The sequence below is a fragment of the Gallinula chloropus genome, assembly GCF_964237585.1.
Source record: "Gallinula chloropus genome assembly, chromosome: 9".
Lineage (NCBI taxonomy): Eukaryota > Metazoa > Chordata > Aves > Gruiformes > Rallidae > Gallinula > Gallinula chloropus.
In genome coordinates this window covers 19,430,724-19,451,619 of record NC_140094.1, presented here as the reverse complement: position 1 = coordinate 19,451,619, position 20,896 = coordinate 19,430,724, and the positions used below count along the sequence as shown (strand labels likewise).

Genomic DNA, 20,896 nt, shown 5'->3' with positions numbered 1-20,896 from the left:
AGTCAGCTGTTACTGTAAGAGTGGTCTTAAGCAGTTCTGCGAGTTAATTTGTATTATGCTTTTAGTGGACATGTCAGGATTACTGTTCTCTTTCCCAGGCGTACGTCACATAAGTGACTTTTTCTTTCTTACTGTTTATGGATGGATGTGATGATTATGATGCATTCGTCTGTTAATTGGGGAAAGAGAAGTTTAAGCTAAAAGGTACTTGATCTGATTTCTTGTGTTGAAGTTGCTGCATTTGTTCTCATCAAATTTATTGTCTAGTCATCAAAAACCAAAGTAGGTCGTGAGCGTTGGCTTGCCTGCTTGGTAGACTGAATTTCAGACCATTGAAAAAAAGATATCGAGGTTTTTGTTTCAAACAGACAAAAAAGGCTTTTAGACTGAGAAATTAACACTCCTGACAAGAATATGTATTCTGTAAAATCATTTTATTGCCATTTATTTTTTTTTAAATGTTGTAGAGATGTTTAAGAGAAAGTATTTTTGGGCTGTGCATCCTCCTGGTGGTCTCAGAGCTGCAGCCTTTACTCTGCACGGGCTGTTCTTCTTGTCATCGTCTTTATCATGCTCATAAATTCACGTGACTAAACTTTGTCTTTAAACATGCAACTGGTTTATTTGCCTGTCTCTGTGTGAATTTGTAATTTGTAAATATAAGTTGCTGTTTGAAACTTGAGCTTTGTGAGAGAAGAGTAAACGGTTTACTTGGGGTGAGTTATGGACCCGATTTGGGGGCTCAGGAGAGAGCAGGGTCTCATTGGTACCAAAACCTCTGGTGTCCGGCCACGATAGCTGGTACATGTTATGCTAAAAATGCAGATGTATCTGTTGATGTGTGTTTTGATGACACATCTGCATCCGTACGATGATTGCTGTCGCTATAAAGGTATCTCTAAGATATGCTTTTAGGTGATGACAGTTGTGGAAGACTGTCCTTAAAGATACTGGGGGCAGCAGTCTGGGTTTTACTTAACATTCATGCTGGGATAAAAGCTCTTGACCTGGGATTAGCAGTGCAGTGTAAACATCCGAAAACACATTGGACTGGCACTAATTTGGGAGTTTGTTTTCTAAAAAAGGTCTCTGGATTATTAAAGACTAAAAATACAGCCAGTGCTTTGTAGGTGGTTGGGCTAGACAGGTGCATTAACAGCACAGTGGGGAGAGAAGTCTCATGGAGCCTTTTATTGTTACATTTCATGCTGTACTTGACCTTGGAAATGCTGAAATTGTAGCTTTCAAGTAAAAACTAGCAGTTATATTTTACAGCATTCCATTTCATGAGGTGTGAAACTTGCTATTAGTAGTTTCAAGTGAAGTCTTTTTTTTTTCCTATAGGTCAAAATGAAATTAAAAAGTATGTAAAATAAAATGACCACTATGTGATTTCACTGATTCTTTTGGCCTCAGTAACTTTGCTTTTTAAGCTGTAGTTACTCCCCAACACCTCGACTCAACGTCAGGAGTCTGTTTTACCTGTCACGATGGGGCTGAGCTGTACATGTACGTACCATTGGCCTCTCACAACTCAACCTTGTGCAAGCCAAGCCATTGTCTTTGTTGTTGGATAAACCAATGCAAAGACAAATGCCAAGGCCAACTTTGAGGTGCACAGCAATGGATGGCCACAAACCTGAACATAGCCAAATCCCTCAATCCTGAAAAAGAGGCAAAAATAAAATAACCAAGTCAGGTTTGAAGAGTGGGTTTGCTCCCTGCCAGGTTAGCCGATGAGCTTTAAGCATCTTTATATTTTCTCAGTTCAATTTTTTGTTTGCCCTGGGCTAGCTTTTGTGGAATAAGTACAGGTGTTTGTTTGCTAGGCTCAAGAAGATGTTTCTTTCCATCTCTTTACAGCCTGAGCGGATTTCAGGAGAACAGTATGGGATTCATTCAGACGTTTGGAGTCTGGGGATTTCCTTCATGGAGGTATGCAATTACTTATCACCTTCTTGCAAGAATCAAGAGAAGTCTAACATCAACATATTTTGATGAAGTCTTTGTATACCCTTTTATATATGTGTGCTTTTAACTGTTGCTAAATTTCTTGGCTGTATTTAGAATGGGTTTGTTCCTACTGCGTTCAGGTCAGTCAGATACAAACAAACCACCTAACGGTCTAATAAAACTCCACATGGGACTAAGAAGTAGGGTCTGGTACATGGATGCCTCTGCATCCTCTCAATGCCTCTGGTACTGAAGATTTGTTACTGCATCTTCACAGCCCAGGATAGAGCAGGCTATTATGAGGGTTAAAATAGCATTATGCAGATTCAAGGTTTGAGCTGGTTAATGGCCTTGCAAAAATCTTTGCAGAAATACTTGCATGAGGGTTTGAGCCTCTCCCTGTGTGATTAAATAAAGCGTTTGAATTTAAGTGCTCGCCAGGGCTTTTTAGAAAACTTCCTCACAACCAGGCTTTCAAGCAGGAGAAAGTCTTATCAAAATGAAGCAGTTCAAAGAGAACGTGGTTGTAAATGCTGCCATTCAGGAGAAGCCACGCTTTCTGCAGGGTGAGTCAGAACCAGTTTTGATTCAGGAAGAAGGTTGGGTTTCTTCAGATGTGCTAAGAAACATCAATTTCAATGGCTTTATAAAAACATGCGATTGTTTCTGGGCAAGAAAAGCTGGAGCATGTAGATTGTGTACAGATGCCTGCATTACGATAACGCTTTGACCAGTAAAATCAGATCTGGATTGGTTTGGTGTGGGAGAAGCGATGGGTCGGTCTGGCCTGGTGATGGCAGGAGGAGATGTTCACGTAGCCTTTTTCGTGCTGGCCTTGGCTGGCCACAAACAAGTGGGCTATTGTTGGAAACTCTTGTATCTTAGACATCTCAAGCAGTAAGATCTCAGGAGAGTGTTACAGCTGAAGGCCAGTCCCATGAAAGAACTTGTCCCTGCTTTAAGCAGGTGTTTCTTCCCATAAGAACAGTTCATTCAAACCATTGACAACTTGCATCAACCTTCTTGCACAGCATGATGTGATAAACTGTAAAATACAGGTGCCCTTCCTTTCTCTTCTGACACAGTGTAGCATCGCTGAGGTGAAGCTGAATAGACCTTTTGGTGAAGCACAACTTTTGGGTTTTTAGCAGAAGATTAAGAAGTTGGGTCGTCTCAGTGCTGACCCTCTGCATCCAGGCAAGCTTCCCATTTCCTAGCCTGCAAGTTCACCCAGAGTAATGTGACGGTTTCGAATAATAAATTCCTTACCAAATGGGTTTGAAGCAAAATAAAAATGCTTAATGCTGAATCACTGCACTCGGGTCTCGTAAATCCTTAGCTGAGTCCCACCGAAGCCTCCTCTGAATTACCATAATGACACACTTTAACGTGTCACAGGGGATGCAGGTCTCCTGATCTGTTTTACTGCGTGTTTGAATGGATCGTGATGCAGGGAAGCCCTCACAGTTTTGGGAGAGGTCCAGGGTGTACTCACTCATTTACAACTCTAGGCAACAGAGGGCTGCAAGGCCATTGTGTTGCAGTACGACTTGACTATGTCTTTCTCCTGATTCAAGGGGAATAGAGTGATACAAATGCAGAGTCCAACAGTGTTTACTAGTTCCTTTCCTGCATAAAAAATTGTGGAGCAACCATCTGATGACTCACCCTGTAGACCAAAATACTTGGAGTTTAGTTTAGGATTATTGGTAGGGACCATGGCTGTTTCTGAATTTGATTTGAAGGATGGGTTTTGCATTATGTTGGCCAACATTGGGAAAACTCCTTTTGTTTGCTCCTTTAAACCTTCTCAGTGTTGGTTGGTTTTTTTTTCCCTCTCACTTTCCACAAATGTCTTCCGAACCAGATGTACAAAAACCAATTTGGTTCTGTGTGCTCTGTTAATTGGTATGTCATCTGCTCCTCCGAGACCTCTCTTCAACATGATCGCTGTTTTATTGAAGTGGTTTGAGTGATGTGTTAAATGATGAAAGCAAGGACAGTGGCTTAGAAAAATGTCTCAAAAAAGGTGAAGAAGATGCTCAAAGAGCCACGCAAGGTCACTGTCATTAAAGTAACACTGTATTGACATGGGGATTGGTAGTGGAGACTCCCAGGCTCTTCTTGATGGAACTGTTAAAAAGGGAAGTTAGCATCTGTGGTAGGATTTTAAAATCATCCCCACTTAGTAGTGTAATACTCCAATCCCTGCAACTTCAGGCCAGCACAGCTCTGACATGTTAATTTCAAGGAGACAGCATGCAGGATTGAGGTGGCAAGCACTGTTCAGAGGTATGAGAATATAAAATAGCAGCAAAGTAAATCTTCTCATTTATTCTTCGGAGCCTTTAAAATATCTTTAATTTCTTCACTGCAAAAAGCTGCATGTAATGAGAAACTGCAGGGTTGCTTTTGAAGGTTAAGAAAATTCCCCCAAAAAGCTTGCTGGAAGAGGGTGGGAAAGTATCTGTTTTGAGAGGTGGTGAGTGTACATACTCCTCAGAGCTGTCTGTGGGTGCTCAGTCTTCCCTTTGCCCAAAGTACAGATAAATTGAAGAAAAAGGAAAGGAAGTGCTGCCAGCTCTCTGAATGACTCTTTCACTTTTTTTTTGGAGTTTGCATTTCTTTCTTTGGGATTTCCCAACATGAACAGAATTTCACACGTAATCCACAGAACTGTTTAGAAGTGTTTCAGCACAAACAGCTTCTGTGTTTTCATGAGGGTGTTTGAGATGTTATATTTAAGTGCTTTTGGGTTGACAAAGCAAGTTCAGTTTGAAGCGATGACATTGCTGTCACTACGCTGAACACTGCCTCAGCGTTTTCATTATAAAAGCTGTTTTCCAGGGTTTATAACTCAGTCATAAAACACACCCCAGGCTGACTGGGCTGAGTCTGAGTGCTCTTTGCGATACCGATTCATCTCCTTCCCAGAACTGTGCCCTGCACAGGGGGGGAAATTAAATTTCTTGTTACTTCCCAATGTGGCTGCTATCCAAAAATGGACTTTAAAGCATCCAAACTGGGATAAAATACATCTTGTTGGGTTTTAATAGGCAGCAGTTTTATCTTGTGGTGCCTTTTTGTGGAGGTATTTGAGGAGTAAGTATACTGCTGACACCTTTAGCCAAGCCACTTCTCCCGGGATAGGAGAGTGGATGAGAAGAGCTTTGGTGGGACATTGTAGGGCTGGTGTGTCCTCAGGTTCTTCTGCTTCCATGGGGATTTTCTTCTTGCTTTGCTCCTGGATTTTACCATCTCAAGGCTGCCTGCTGAGGAGTGCTGGCAAGCTCTCGAGATGATGCTGAGGACTAGAGTCTTCTACGTGTCATGAGAAGGGAGTTCTGGGAAGGAAATGGGATTGAGTTGTGATCAGAGTTGTTTGTTGAGGCAAAGTATAGGCTTGCAAAAGATCCACGGCTCATTTCATCTACAGATAGGGATAGGTATTTTTGTATTACATTTATTGTATTGATATGTGGGAAATGAATGTGATTTGCTTATGCTTCTGCAGACCAAGTTTTGGAACTAGAATAGGAGCTTGGCTAATGACAACTTTTTGCACCTCCCTTTGTATCACATCCTAGTCTCTACTTTCCAGGGTCCTCTGCTGAGAAAAAAAGATGTTTTCCTGTATTTCAGGCCTCCTTTTAAAATTTACTTGTTCTCTCCCTTGGGGAAAAGGAGTTTGTACATCAGTTCTAATGTTAAACAAGTTCTTAAAACTCACAAAATGAGAATTTTAAGTCTTTGGCTCACCAAAGTTCTTTTATCTGTGTATTTGCAAGAGTTTTCCAGGGCTCCTAGTTGTTTGTGCAAGTTGTATTAAGATGCTGTTACAACCATATTCCAAGCAGCCATAGACAGATTTTCAGCAGTTGTGTGCAGGAACACCAGTATATAAGCAACAGTCCTGCTTTACATTGCATATTCCTGACACACATACATCCCTTCTGAGCAGGGATGACACTGAATGCATGTAGTGTCAGCATTGTGGAGTATTAGACTCTTCAACACGCTTGGGTTGGGAGCACAGACGGATATGTAGGAGCAACTCACTCAGACCATGAAGACAAAGAGAAGGAAAGTGTTTGAGGAGGGTGCTACAGGAGAAGCAGCTCTGATTTAACATGGTTCTCTATAAGCACTTCAGCCTTTAAGATGCTTCACTGCATGAAACTAATGTGAAGCCTCATGGTTATGTGACGTAGTCAAGGAGAGGAGATTTCAGAATGAATTCATTCTAAGGAGTCTAAAATATGTGGTCAGTCAGGTATCATCAGCTTCGAACTAGTAGTGGCTTAAGATCAGGATTATGCAGTGATCTGCAGGAACTCCCCCAGACCATGATTTGGTTTTCTGCAGGATTTCACTTAGGTGCGACCATAACAGTCTTTCATCAATTTTACACCCTTAAGTAAACACTGGAAGGTGGACAGATGTGGCAGGGGAATCTGAGACCTGAAACTTGGTGGTACAGCATAGCTTTTTATAGTGCCACTGGTGACTTGCTGAAGGTTTGGTAGAAAGAGATGGGGATGATCATGATAAGGCAACCATGAACATTGTTGTGACTGCTGGAAGCAGGCTTAGACCTACAGTGTCAAAAGGTACCCTGAGTAGAGGTAGGAGGAATATTAATTAAAACAGCCCATTAGAAGATGGCAAGGGTCAGGCTTAAGTGGGAAATGAGAATTTATGTTTCATCTCCATGCAGAGCAGGAGGCTTGGTATTGTAAAACAATACTGGGCTGAAGTGTCTCCAGTCAAGTAGCAGTTCTTACTGGACTTGTCCTTGCTTTGTGTGTGTTTGGAAGGAGCAGAATTTGTTCTGTGTGTTTAAACTAGAGAGACTGGGAAAAGCCTTGCTGTGGGTGGTGATGCTGATGCTGGTAGAGCCATTGAGAATGTCTCGTAGTGGAAGACATTAGATCATCAAACATGTGAGGAGCATAATTTCCCTACACTGAGAATTCAAGAAGTTCTTACATTAATGCATTAGATGGATCTGGGCACATTTCAGTAGATACAGTATGATGTGTCTTAAATTGCTGTTTATTTTTCCCTACTAAATTTCAACTTTTTCTAACCCAATATGAAAACCAGCCCCACTTCTGTGCCCAGCCATCTTAATAACCAGCAGTGCTGGGATGCAATGAGGGGTTACTTTGTCACTGCAGATCTCTAAATGGTACTAATATCAGAGAAAATTTAAAACAGGTATTTCTGAAAATGCTGGCTTATCATCTCCGTGGGCTGCCATCTTCTGACAGGGCCTCGGGCAGTGCAGGGCCTCGGGCAGTGCAGGGCCTCAGGCAGTGCAAATTTCCGTGGTCCCAGCCCTTGGCCAGGCTGTCCTTGAAACAGAATCAACTTTAAGGAGGAAATATTTCATTTCTGGCCTTTTTCTGACCTTTTTCTGGCTGAGAGCAGACTCATGCCTTGAGCCCTTGGGCCTTGCAGCTTGGCCCACTGATAGCAGAGTAGGTGTGACTGCTTAATAAGAGATGTCTTTCATTTAGGATTAAGGAAATCAAGAAAACCATTGTTTTTGCAGTGAGCCTCGCCCTGTTCTCTGTGGTTTTAAGGTCTATAGTAGTGTGACGGTTGTGGCTTCTGTGGACAAATTCACTTGGCCCCTGAGAGTGGCTGTGACACAGAATTTTGCTCAATAACTTGAATCGTTCATATTGTAGAGTATTTCTGTCATTTAAATCATTCTGTATGGAATGATGTGTTTCAGAAACTTATTCTCAGGAAAAAGCTGGCCTAGTTTTGGGTGAGGGTTTTTTTCCCCCTTGAGCTATTTCAAGCAATTTCTCTGGCTGTTAGCTCTGGTTCCTCATCTGCCATCTTCAGCAGCCACCAAGACGAAGAGACAATGTCCAGCTACACCACGATCTTTGTGGTAGTGGAATTAGAAGTAAAGGTACCAGTGCCTGAGGGTTGGGTCATGAATTAATAATCGCTGTGTGGTGGGGGAGGCCCGTCAGAATCGCTGAAAACGGGGAAGTTGCCTCGCAGAGCGCTATCAATCACTCAGTGACCATAACTTCCAGTAATTAGTGTATTTTATGGGCCTTTGCTTCAGTGACTCGGAAGCACATATGCTCCACTCACAGCTAAACTTAGCCGGAGTAATATTCCAGGATGATTTATCCGCTTGCTGCACTGGGATGTAACCCTATATTAGGTGAAGATTGTGAACTAAGCTGCAATAAAGTGTAAGTTTAGGTACAGTTTGCGCGGGTTGAGACCTCAATGTATCATGTTTCGCAGCAATTGCTCTTAGGCCACTGCGGGCAGTCTGTGAGGCAGCCAAATAAATAATACAGTCCTCTACCTGAGCAGATAGATGAGTGGACAATTAAGGGATAACGTCAGCTGTGGTGTCTTTGTAATATATAGCATTATGTGGTACAGATTCACGCTCCCTGTTCTTATGCTTATAGGTGTTTCTACTTGTTAAAAAGTCAAAAAAATTTTGAAATTGCAGGTTGAGTCTGCCTTTCCCTGGTATCCAATCGGTTTGTAATGGCGGATGGTAGAAAACAGGCCTGCTGCCTCTTCGCTGAGCTGCCTTTCCACCAGCACAACTCAATTTCACCTTATTTTTATTTCCCCCCCCCTTTAGATACTGAATCTAAAGCCAGCAAACAAATAAGCAGGAAGCCTCTCTACTCGAACAAGTGGTCTCATTAATCTTTATGGACCATTTGTGTGAATTTTGCACCTGACAATTTCTGTAGATTGGCCCTGAAAGGCCCATGTCCACCTCTTTCCCTTTAGAAAAGGCGCCGCTATTTTGAGCAACACCTTTGAAGACACGGCGGTAAAAGCCTGGTAATATAAGGGATTTGTGGCAAGAAAGAAATGTGCAATTTAATCATGATTGTCTGCAGTCTTTAGTTTGCAGTGCATTTACTATAGTTCATATTTAAAAGAAGCCAAAGTGAAACTAATTATCTTTAATTAAGGTGAATTAGGCTTTGATTTTTAATATATTTTATGTAGAGAGATCTCAAACTCATCTGCTCAAGCCAGGGAATGTCCCAAAGGTTATTAGGGCATATTTCTGTTGGGCCTGACGGTATTAGTAATAACCTTCTTCCTCATAGTCCTAGATGTGAACAAATATGTCACTTCATCAGTCTCTGTTACCCGCGCTTATGCCCCTCCGCAGGGGTCGCAGATTCCACAAGTTATCAGCTAATGGCGTTATACATTAAAAATTGAAGCTTTCCTCACTCCGAGGCCTTTCAAGGCTTTGTTCTTAAGCCCCAGACACTTTGGAGTGCAGCTGCAAACTATAGGCAGAAGATTAAATTAATTTGTAACTCTTTTTTCGTCCTGCATTACTAAATCCTGCACATTTAATTGAAACCCTACTTCAAGATGCTTTGTGTTTCTGTTCTTCTTTGTTGTCAGTTTAACCTCAGAAGCACTTTAACGCTGGTAAATTGCTGTTATATCCTTTTGGATTCTTTTTTTTTTTAAACTGTGCAATAAGAGGACAGTGAAATTGATATTAGAAGGAAAGAAAAATCTTAGAGTAGTTTTTGAGGTATTTAATATTTATTAAGGTCCGTACCCTGCAGAGTTTCAGGTGATTTTAACCCATCTATCTAGGAATGTATAAATTGGTCTTGGAATGAAATTTCACCTAGGGAATTTTATGTTATCCAGTAGTTAAGTCTGATTTTTAAAGTTTCCCATGTCTGAATGTTTCGAAGTGGCGGCTGCTTTTCCATAAAATGAGGGTTTAACTGCAGTGCACAATCTAAATGCAAAATCCTTAGATGGAAATTTAATTGTGTAAAATGTGCACGAGGTAATTAAGAACAAATTTTAGAACATTTCAGACTATAAAGTCCTCCTTCAGCTAGATCACTAGCGATATTGTAAGTGCTTATTTTCAATTTGCAGTTATGCTGAGAAACATGGAATGTGTCTAAATTAAGAATAAAAACATCCCATGCCTTTCAGTATAACTGTAAATTAAAAAACAACTTGCACAACATAGACAATAATCTAAGTGGAAGACTTTATTGCCTGAGTGTCCTAGAAATATGTTTTGAACTTCCTTCCCTAGGCCACTTTCTGAGCAGGATATGGACCACGAAGCTGTTGTAATTCTTATTAACCATACAAAGGCAGGCCAGGATAGAGCGATGTAGGGAGAGTGGTTTGTTAGTGAGGATCTCTGGATTTCCATTTTCAGTTCCAAAATTATTAATTACCTTATTTCAGCAAGGCATTTAATCTTGTGATCTTGTCTGCACATTAAATATATGTATCCAAGATCACATTGGAGTTGCTTTCCAGCCCTGAGTCCAGAGGGTTTAGGCACCTGCTGCAACCAAAAGCGGCTGCTTTGTGTTCGTTTTGCTTTCCTGATGTCATTTTACATGTAGTTTGATAAAAATCAGCATACTTTCACACTCTGCCTCTGCCTGTTAGTTAATAATCTGGGGGAGAGAGTGGTGAGGGGCTGGAAGGGGCTGCCCAGAGAGGGGGTGGATGCCCCATCCCTGGGGCTGTTCAAGGCCAGGTTGGATGGGGCCCTGGGCAACCTTGTGTAGCTCCAGGCCTGGAGGTTGGTGGCCCTGCCTGTGGCAGGGGGTTGGAGCTCTGTGATCCTTGGGGTCCCTTCCAACCCAGAACAGTCTGTGATTCTGTGATTATATCTCGGTTTATCAATTGCTGGTTTAAAATCTAACGGTGCACCCTGTACATCCATCTGCACCTCTGAGTCTGGGGAAGGCTCCTAGCAGGTACTCACACTTGGAAACACACACCATTTGTTAGGACACAACCGTAAAACGAGCATTTGAAGTGCTCCAATGGGCTACTGCTATGTGTAAGAAAATATCAGGTTTAAAAAAACCCCACCCACACCACCACCACCCCAAAAAAACCCTACACAGACCTGGAGTTGGACATGAAATGGCCTAGGAAATGTTATTCTGACCTGCAGTGGTCTGACGCTCAGATTTCTGTACCGTGCCAGCCTTGCAACTCACTTGGCCCTTTTTAGAGTGATGGTTTTGACAGTTCCTGTGTAGTGGGAAGGTATCCATAGGGAAATGAGAACCAGCTCCCTGAAGTTTCAGCGACTCCTTCTCCTCTCTTCAACATCAAGAACTGCATGAAATACTGATCAGGTCCCAAACCTGACTGGTGTGAGTGGAAATACAGTGGGTTTGCTTATAATGCCTTAAAAAATAGCAAGCTTCATCACATGAATGCAGAGGAGAGAAGGTCTGGGTAGTGTGCTCATTGGGTGGCTTACAGAGGTCTTTGTATTCTACATCAGCCTTGTGCTGTGGATGTTCCTATGACTTTCTTGAGACAGATGATAGAGAATATGAAAATCCCTTTAGTGGAGCTCTAATCTGTTTGTTTTTTGGGGTTGCTTTTTTTCTTTACTTTAACTGTGATGCTATTTATAAATCTAAATCTACATACAGAGGTCATTGGATGGCTGAACTTAAACCATTTTACTTAGTAAATTTAATTAAGAAAATACAGTGCAACTCATAAGCAAATGAGTTTTTCCTAGTTTTAAACCAAACCACCCTCTTGAGTGCTGATTGCCTCGCTCGACCCCTGGTGATACAGAAACAGGCAAAATTAAAAAGGACATTAAAGCTTCATTAAATCTGAAACACATTTAGTACAGTGACATATCTGCAGGCTATTTCAGGGAAGATTACATACTCTTTGCTAAGTTTCTTAATTTATAATACCTTGACAATCTTGCAGGGAGGAAGCAACTCTGATGAGATGAATCGAGTGATAGTTTGGGGGGGGATGCAGGACTGGCACATGGTCTGTCCATCGCTTTATCACTTGGCAGCTCTCAATTGAGAAGCAGCTTCACTGAGAAACACATTTTCTTTTTTAACAACCCCTAAAGAACTTGTTCCTGATGTGTTTCTGGTTCTTCGAAGCTCATTTATACACCACGTACTTAAGTCTGGCAGAAAACTGCTCTTTCCCCAATTATTCTGCTGCCTTTGGAACCCCTACTGAGACATGTGATGGTCAGGGAGAGAAGAGAGATCTCCAGCAAGAACAGAGATGCTTTGTTTGAAGTCATCATCAAGGCAGTGGTCATTTTTCTGCTTAAATAAGACCCACAGAATCTGTGTGTGCAGCACTAATTACCATCTGGTTCTGCAGTGGGATAAATATTACGTTCCTACAGGTCTGTAGCTGCTGTGATGACTATTCCTAAGTCAGTAGTCATTGGAGAAATCCGGATTTCTTCTACTGCTGTTGATGGAAAAGTGTTTGGCATGTATAGAATCATAGAATGGTCTGAGTTGGAAAGGGACCCCAAGGGTCATAGAGTTCCAACCCCCCTGCCACAGGCAGGGCCACCAACCTCCAGGCCTAGATCTATACAAGGTTGCCCAGGGTCCCATCCAACCTGACCTTGAAGGTTTATTTCTTGGCATTTATAGGCAGTCACAGCAGCAGTGTTGCTTAGGATCTTGAGCAGCTTCTTGGAAGTTAAGGGTGGTCCTCCCAAAAGAAGAGGAGATGAACAAGGGTGCTGCTTTGTAGGTTTTGTTAGGTCCTGCTCCTGAGCATGATGGAAAATGTAGGGCCTTTGCTTAACACTTGTGCAGTGCATCTGCAAGCCTGCCACCAAGGAGTGGCTGGAGTGACTCTGAGCTGAGGACGCGAGGGACAGAAAGGATGGCAATCCAGCCTGCTTAGCTCAGGTTTGTGCATTACAAGAATGAATTTGCTACAAAAAGAAGCACTGCACTCAGAGCCACACCAGAATCAAAACTGAAAGGCAGAACTCACTCCAAAGAGTTGAGTCTTGAAAGCAAATCTTGGGTGACAAAGCGGAGAAGAAACCCATAGTAGGAAGTGAGCTTAAATTGTATCACTGTGGAGAGCCTGAAGAGCTCACCTTAATGTTGCTCCCTAATCCAGTGTCTCTTGTAGGCCCTGTTGTTTCTTCTCCATTCTGTAGGTGACGGTCTTACAGACTGAGCAAACACAACAATCCCCCACAAGGAAGCCTATGGGCAGGTTACAAGTTTCAGAGAGTTGATGACACAATAGAGACATCTCAGGAAAACTCTGCTGTGCTTTCTTGTTACTGCTGATAGGGATCCTTGGTCAACACCATACTGGTACAGCAAACCAGTTACACAGACTCCCATGGATGAGATATTTAGGAAAGATCAAGGTGATTTTCCAGTGATGTGTGGAAATTTAGATACACAGTTGCTGTGCCAAGACACTACTCTGCTTTTGTAGTGTCTTTCCTGTGAGGATCTGGGAGAAGTTTACTGTATTTCCTGAGGCTCACAGCCAAATGGCTAGTACCATACTAAGTGTGGATGGCAGCTGGAATTGCAGACAGGACACTGTCTCTGCTCTTGCCTCATTATTTCCATGCATGCTGTCAGCTTCGGCTTGTTACCTTTCTCCTGACTTGTTTTCCTGAACTGGTGAGGCATGGGTATGTCTACTGGTCTTTGCCCTGTTACTTCCCCCTGCTTGCTATGGCTTTGTCTATGCCATATGGTTCATACTTGGGGTGGTTTTGTGCTGCTGGGTAGGCTGAAGTTTCATCATAGGTGAATGCAACTGTCTCAGCTCCAATCTGGGGATGTCGAGGAACCATGGCCCCAAGGAGCTCAACTATTGGTGGCAATGCTGGTGCCATGAAAGAGCTTTCACCCAGCACTGACATGTGGTTTAGTGTTTGCAGTATGGGACGTGATGGGTTAGACCTTCAGAATGTGTGACTATACCTGCAGACAAATCTGTGATCGTGGTGCATCCATAACCTCTTTGGTAAACCTTCTCAAGCTTGGTAAGGGGAGGGGTATGAGGGTGAACTGTAGTGTAGAGTGGCTTATCTGCCTACAGCTCCTCTGTAAAACATAGATAGAAGTGGACTTCTCCAGAAAGCAGGTAGCAGAATCACAGCATCACTAGGTTGGAAAAAACCTTTGAGATCATCAGGTCCAACCATACGGGTCAGAATGGAGCTGCTCTGAATGCCCTTTTGGAGGAGTTTGTCAAGTCTGACAACCTCTGTCCTTCACTGAATCGTAGCCAGAATAACTTGTATTTTTCTGGGATTGTTTCCAAGGTTCAGATACCAAATGGGAAAATTTAAAGTCTCACATGGAGACTTTATCACGGGATGTTTATCTGCTGTGGCACTACGGCAACAGCAGCGCTGCCATTGAGTCCAGTACCAATAATCACAGAAACTCCAGGAATGCACCAGTTTAGAAAACAGCATGGGCAGTAAATCCAGTTGATCTCATGTGCAGTCAAAAGCAGATCTGAAGAAAAGACAAAGTGGCATTTTGCAGGTGCCAGGATCTCTCTCCAGATCCCACCCACAGGTTCCTAGCTGGGTTTGACACCGATAAGGAAACAAACCTCAGCTAGATAACCCAGATTTCACTCTGAGCCAGTTAAGGAAGGACTTTGGGAGTTGAGCACACGCTCTACAATACCTGTGCGTTTCAGATAATTATCAGGAAAGGTCAGTGTCGTTGGCCTCGCTAGTGAGGCTGAACTGGTTTCATTTAGGGAGTCCTCAGGAACTTGGGCATCAAACAGCATTCCAGGCAAAAGTGCTAGAGAAACACGGACAAACCCTGGATCATAGAACAAGGGGTAATTGTTGGGAATGACTCCATTCTAAATACAGCTCTTTGTGTGCTTTCCAAATTACTTCTGCTGACATTTTCCAATTTATACAATAGTAAGAGTTGAGTACTTTTCTCTCTTTAAGAAAATGTGCCCTCCATGCAAATCTATATAACTAGACAAATATTATTTCCTTTCCCAGCTTGCTCTTGGGAGGTTTCCATATCCTCAGGTAAGATTGTTCATTACTGCTGTTTGCCACTGTGACATTCATTCCTATGTATGAAGGTGCAGAGAGCAATTGTGAACATTTGAGCCACATACAAATAAATCTGTCCTGTTAAATTGAAAAGTGGTATCTTGAAGGAGTCATTTAGAAGTCTCTATTGATTTTTTTTTTCCCTTCTCTTCTCCAAACTCTAGATTTTCTTTCCCTGGAGAGAAAGAAAATTATGATGATGATGAGAATGATTGTTTTGTTGTGAGATTAAAAAATAATCTAGTATGTACAACAGTGCTTTTGAAGTAGGAAGGTGGATCTACTTCTTTTATATTTATATATATGGGGTTTTTTTTTCCATTTTCAATTTTTAATAATGCTGCAATGGTCTCAGATATTCTCTCATCAAAAATACCATGTGAACTGAATGCTTTAAGGGAGCTCTGGATTCTCCCTTGTAAGATCACCTAATATTAGTATTTTATTTAGATCCTGGCGTTTTCCAACTTCCCACTGAAGTCAGTAGTAAAACTATTTCCATCTTCAGTGGCCGTGGTCAGGCAGATGCCGGGTGCTGCAGTACTGTCTAATACTGTACTTTGGAAAACCATGAAGCTCAGAACAAAATGATGACTCCAGAAATAGGTTTGATGCTTACTTCAAATCACAAGCTGGATGTTAGAATTCCAAGTAACAAACTATCCTGTAATTCCTCAAATTATCCTTTCCTAAAAGAGGGAAGAAAGTGAAGTGTCCGGGGACTAAAGTGAATTATTTGAATGTGGTTTTTATGTTTTCATGTGTTTTATGAACACTGTTTTCTGCATCTTGGTCTATACAGATCAGAGTGCCTGGAGGCATGTCTGATTTAAAGGTGGTGTTGGTCTGTGCTCTTTAAGCATCTATTAACTTGCTATTATTATGCAAATAACTGTTGTAATACACACACTAATTTATGCATGGTTAGATTATGCAGATGCCTCACAAACATGGTTATTGAATAATAGGCTGGGACTCATTCTCTCTCCCATTTTTATAAGCTGTTTTAAGCAAATTCTCCTGACACTTTTATGGACTTGCAGAGGTTTGGTGTGTGTAGGAATACACTGATTTTTCCCTTTCTCATCTCCTGTGGAAAACACTTACTGAGGGGAAGAGCTGTAGCCGGTTGGCAGGACATCCTTTGCATATTTTACCCATATTTTGAAATGTACCCTCTCCTTTTGAAGAGAGGATTGAAAAAGAACCTCTTGTGTTGAAGTGTCCTCCATACGCTGGCGTTCTCACTTGTGTGCTCCTTGAGTGTCTTGATGCTCATTGTCGGTGGTTTATTATCACAGTAAATCAAAGTGGAGTGGGATACGATTTGAGATAACCCCGTGTTCGCTGAAGGGGAGGGGGGGCTCAGGGAAGGGAGTGAGAGCAAGCACGTTGGGTATGATTCCAGACAAAAATGTGTCGTCTGAATTGGGAGCAAAACATGATTGCTAGTTTAAGATCCTTTTTGCTATTCTAATTAAAAAACGGATCGGGTTTGTAAAAGAATATTTGGCAAGTCAGTAGCCCATGAAATTGTATATATTTTTTAATGTAAAACACTTGAGGAGGTGAAACTTTAAAATGCAGCTATTAAGCTTTTCAAGCAAGCGCTTTTCAGAAGGATTTTTATGTGTGGAATATGTATTTTAGACATGTGCTTACATAGCTGGCCATAAGAACCCCTAGAAACCCACTCTGATGCAGGGGATAATTGGGGGGAGGGGGTAATGTCTCAGTATCTATTTACCTCCCTACATAAGGGCCTGATTCTGCAGCCACTCACTCAAGTAAATCCTCCTCCCTTCGCTGGGCTTATTCAAATGCATGAAGCTGATGCTGTGCACAGAATACGTCCCTAAATAACTTGAAGTTACTTCTCTCTGAAGATTGAGAGCAAGGGTCCATCTTTGAGAAACTTGAAATTTCCTTAAATGAATGGTTGTCTCCAGCTGTAGCTAAAAAAAAATACTATTTTTTTCTTCCTTTCCCCTCTATTTTTAAGACAGACAAACGCTGTGTGTAAAGTCAGCTTAAAGAAAGAAGATTTATAGGAGGAATCACTGCAGTGTGGAAATGCAGGACTCCTGCAGCATCCCAGGATGACTAAAGAATGATTTTTAATTTTTTTTTTCCCCTGCCCTTTAGTAGAATATTTTAATGATGGAACTTACCACTTCTCATTTTAAACATCTTTTATAAATTGTTATAACATCTTTTATAAGTTATTTCTATTACTAACCCTTGTTTGCCGCGCTACCGTTATTCAGTCTCCAGTCCCCACTAAAGTCTTACCTCACAACCACAAGCGACCCAGGAGAGTAAAGTTACTTGTGGGGGTGTTTAGAGTTGCTGTGATTTATTTTTTGGGGTCTTCATATGCAGCAAACTTCATCATCTGCAGCCCAACTGCCAAGGAAGGAACAAATAGTAAGGAACAGACTTGGGAAGCTCATAGGATTTCCTCTAGATACAAAATATAAGCATTTATGGGTATATTCTTCCCCTGATGTGTTTGTGCTACTATTTGTGCACGCATGGATACAAAATAGACTATTTTGAATAAAGTTCTTTCCTATGTAAACATTTAAAAGGAAAGAAAACCCCTTTCACCAAACCCAGTTGCTAATCCATAGTTTGTCCAGCTTTTTAGGTATCTGGAGGAGGCAGGTAGGGAAAATTAAGAAGAAAAAAAGAAATGACATTTCTTTTACAAGTTCAACTTAAATTTTTGTCAGTTTGATTTTCCATCTCTGTACAGAAAGAACTTTAAAAAAACCCCAAAGAAACAAAATCCAAACACACAAACAAAAAAAAAAACCCTAACCAAAAGGCCGTGGCACCTCACAGTATATTTAATGAAATTTAAGGTTGGAACCCCAAATATGTGCAGTGGCTGAACAAACTGCGTGAGGTAGACTTAATCACATAGATTCAAATTCAGCATATTGTATAAAAACACGAAGAGGGGGTGAGTGAAGTGGGGGGGTGGGGGAGACACACACAATGACTTGTTTAATGATAATGCAATTTAGGAGAAATGAAAAGAATTGCCCACTAAATATTCTCGGCTTGGAGTCCAACTTTATACAAAGCAGGATGTTAAAAGGGACGCCGCATCCATTAGGGAAATATTCCAAAGGAAGAGGCAGTTCTCAGCTGCCGAGGATTTAATCAGCTACAGGGAAGTGCAGATTACGACCACTGTATTTAAGATACTTTTGCATTTAGAGAATTGTTTCCCCTTCCTTCGGCTGCCATTCCAGGCCTCGCTTCATAAATTACAGGAAAATGACCTGAAGTTTTTAAAAAATACAAAAATGCACCAAAAAAATAACCAAATCCCAGCCCCATTCCACCCCCTCCCATCCCACTACCCCCCTCCTCCCCCAAATCAGAGCAAATACTGCCCCTGGTATTGTAAAGCTTTGAATGTTTTCACACCCCATTAATTTATTACTTCTCTTTCCTCATCTTTAAATTTTTTTTCCCCTTTTTTTTCCCTTTTTTTCTTTTATTTTTTTTTTTTTAAATTCCGACTCCCCGCTGCTACAGCGATTTTCATCTTGTTGTTAATTTTCCCTGCTCCATATGGAGCTCCAGACATTTCACCTGGAGGCTGTACTAGATTTTGCTGTAGCGATCGCACTTCCGGAGGCCAAAACTGTCATTTAAGGTTCCTGGTGCATCTGTCTACGCCAGGCTTTTCACTGGCACCGGGAGAGTGTGAATAACAAATGGGATGCACCTGAGATTCAGATGATTAGTGTGTTTTGTGAAGCTGGGCGACTTGTAAGCAGATAGCTGTAGGGATGGGGAGGGCTAAACAGCCTGCCCTGGGTGAATCTGTGCTCACACCTTGCATTTGGGATGTGCTGGAAGAGGAGGTGGATTGGGGAGGGGGGGGTGGGGGGGGTGGGAAAAAAAAAACCCCGAGCATCCCGGCAGCCTGAACGCGGAGAGTAACAAATATTTCATCCTGCCTTGTCATTGATTAGAAAAGAGCCTTTAATTTCATTTCACCCCATGTTGTGATTAATTTGCATTCTTTGTCAGAAGTTAATGGAGTTTTTTATGGTTCACTCTGAAATCCTTGAAGACATCAGAGTTGATCTGATGTTTATACAACCGCCAGCGGAATTTTTTCATTTGATTGATGGAGAGCTTGATGTTATTCCAAACGGCTTTTTAAGCTGTTTTTAAGAATTATTTGAATAAAATGCAAGCAAGATATTGTTATAACGATCAAGATTATCTGTTAAAAATCTGTTTCAAATAAAGAACATGATAAGTAGAAAAAAAAAAAGGAAAAGAGATCAAAAAGACAGGAGAAATGATGGAGACAGAAGATGATATTTGTTAAAATACATAATCCAAGGATTCCAGTAAGTTAATTCAAAATGTAGTGAAAGTAAGAGACACCTTAATTTAAGGGTTATTTTTAATATAAAGAGTTTTATCTTTTGCAGTGTGATAAATAAGGGGAATGAATTGGCACAGGATTTAGTCATAGTTAGATTTCCCCCCCCCTCCTTTCTTTTTATCCTCCCAGCTTTTTCACCTTCATTTCCCCGGCAGCGCGAGCACAGAGCGCCGGTGCCTCTAACTCGGGGAAGCAAGACTGTCAGGCCTGTTAGTTCAACAAAATGATGACATATTACTCGTCTGAAGGAAGAGGCATTCTTAAATCCCACCGCAAAGGAAATATAAGTGGATAATAGGAAATTTTATAGCCCAAGAAAGCGTTTCGCTATAGATGTGCCACTGCTTTGCTTCCTAAGAAAATATACAGGGGGAAGGAGGGGGAAAGAAAACCACCCCATCCTCGGTGAGAGAGCTCTGCTTTTTGCTCCTCCTGTTAGGGAAAGGTTTGTACTTTTACCAAACCCCGGGGTATAAAAAGCATCGAAGAGACGATGCGGAATATTCTGCGTGTGCTGGGCCAGATCCTCAGCTGGAGCTGGAGTTCTGCTGCTCCGGGGAGCTGATCCACACTTCCACCAGCTCTGGGACCTGGCTCTTTTTTCCAGCAGGAAAACATTTTTCCAACATTTCTTCTTTTTTTTTCTTTTCTTTTTCTGAGACAAAAAGGGGGGGGAAAGGGGGGTGTTTTTGCAATATTTTGTTTTTATTCTTTCATCAGCAAATTCTGCCCTCGCTGTGATTTTTCTACAAGTAAGATTTAATTATAGGTCCAAAAATAGGTGCAAACGCTTCCATTTAAACCAGATTAATTTATTTGCTGGATCTTAGCTTGCTTAAATAATTGCATGGCTTTAAATGAAGTTGCTGCTTTCTGATCCCTGTATTATAACGTGGTCTGAGATTCTTTTTGTTATATGTAATCCATACTATTGACCAAATTTGGCCTGGTTTCATTTAAATGTAAGCAGGTTGTCAAGGAAAAAAATATTTGGTTTAACTTGGCATGTGAAGTAGCCATTTTACTGTTGTTTTTTCAATTGACAGAAACATCCTTTAAGCATTCATTTATTTTGTGAGAATAAATTGAGGGTTGGCTTCAGCATGTTTCCTAGCAAAGAAAGAAATGGGTTTTTTTTTTTCCTTCCACATACATCATTATATCTAACCATTTAAAAGACATTAAACACTGTTCAAATGCTAATGTCGAAATAGGGAATTAAATTCTTGGATAATATCTTAAATACGATAGATCTGTGCAAATATTTTTGCTTTTTATAATATATTCCAGAAATCACTGCTGATATTTGAAGTCATCTGCTGTTATTTTAAACTCTTACCGATTTCTTTCACTGCATGTCTCACATGTGAGATAATATTCTTCAGATATATTTTTGCTTTATTATTATTTTTTTTTCTCCTTAGCCAGAAACAAGTTCAAACTTAAATTAGATTTGTCTATTAGAAACTTGCAGGAAGATTTTAATTTAGTTTTTTTGGGAGGTGCTTTCTTTTTTTGAAAATGGAGATATTTTAAGGGGCAAGATAAATAAAATCTGCTAGGAATCTGAAGCATAAAGATACATTTATAATTTTTGTTTTAGTCTTCCTGTCTGATTTTCTTTC

At 41.2% G+C, this 20,896-nt stretch overlaps 1 protein-coding gene across 2 annotated transcripts in view; it reads left to right on the top strand.

The window, feature by feature from the left end:
- MAP2K5 (mitogen-activated protein kinase kinase 5) overlaps nt 1-20,896 on the top strand; it is a gene marked incomplete at its 5' end in the record, with an annotated part of 134,963 nt that overhangs the window by 70,100 nt on the left and 43,967 nt on the right. The window contains 2 exons of one of the 2 annotated variants that reach the window (XM_084267823.1): nt 1,864-1,935; nt 14,795-14,824. In XM_084267823.1, the coding sequence (XP_084123949.1) occupies nt 1,864-1,935; nt 14,795-14,824 (102 nt within the window). The remainder of the gene's footprint in view (nt 1-1,863; nt 1,936-14,794; nt 14,825-20,896) is intronic. The other variant, XM_084267824.1, reaches the window with a different exon arrangement.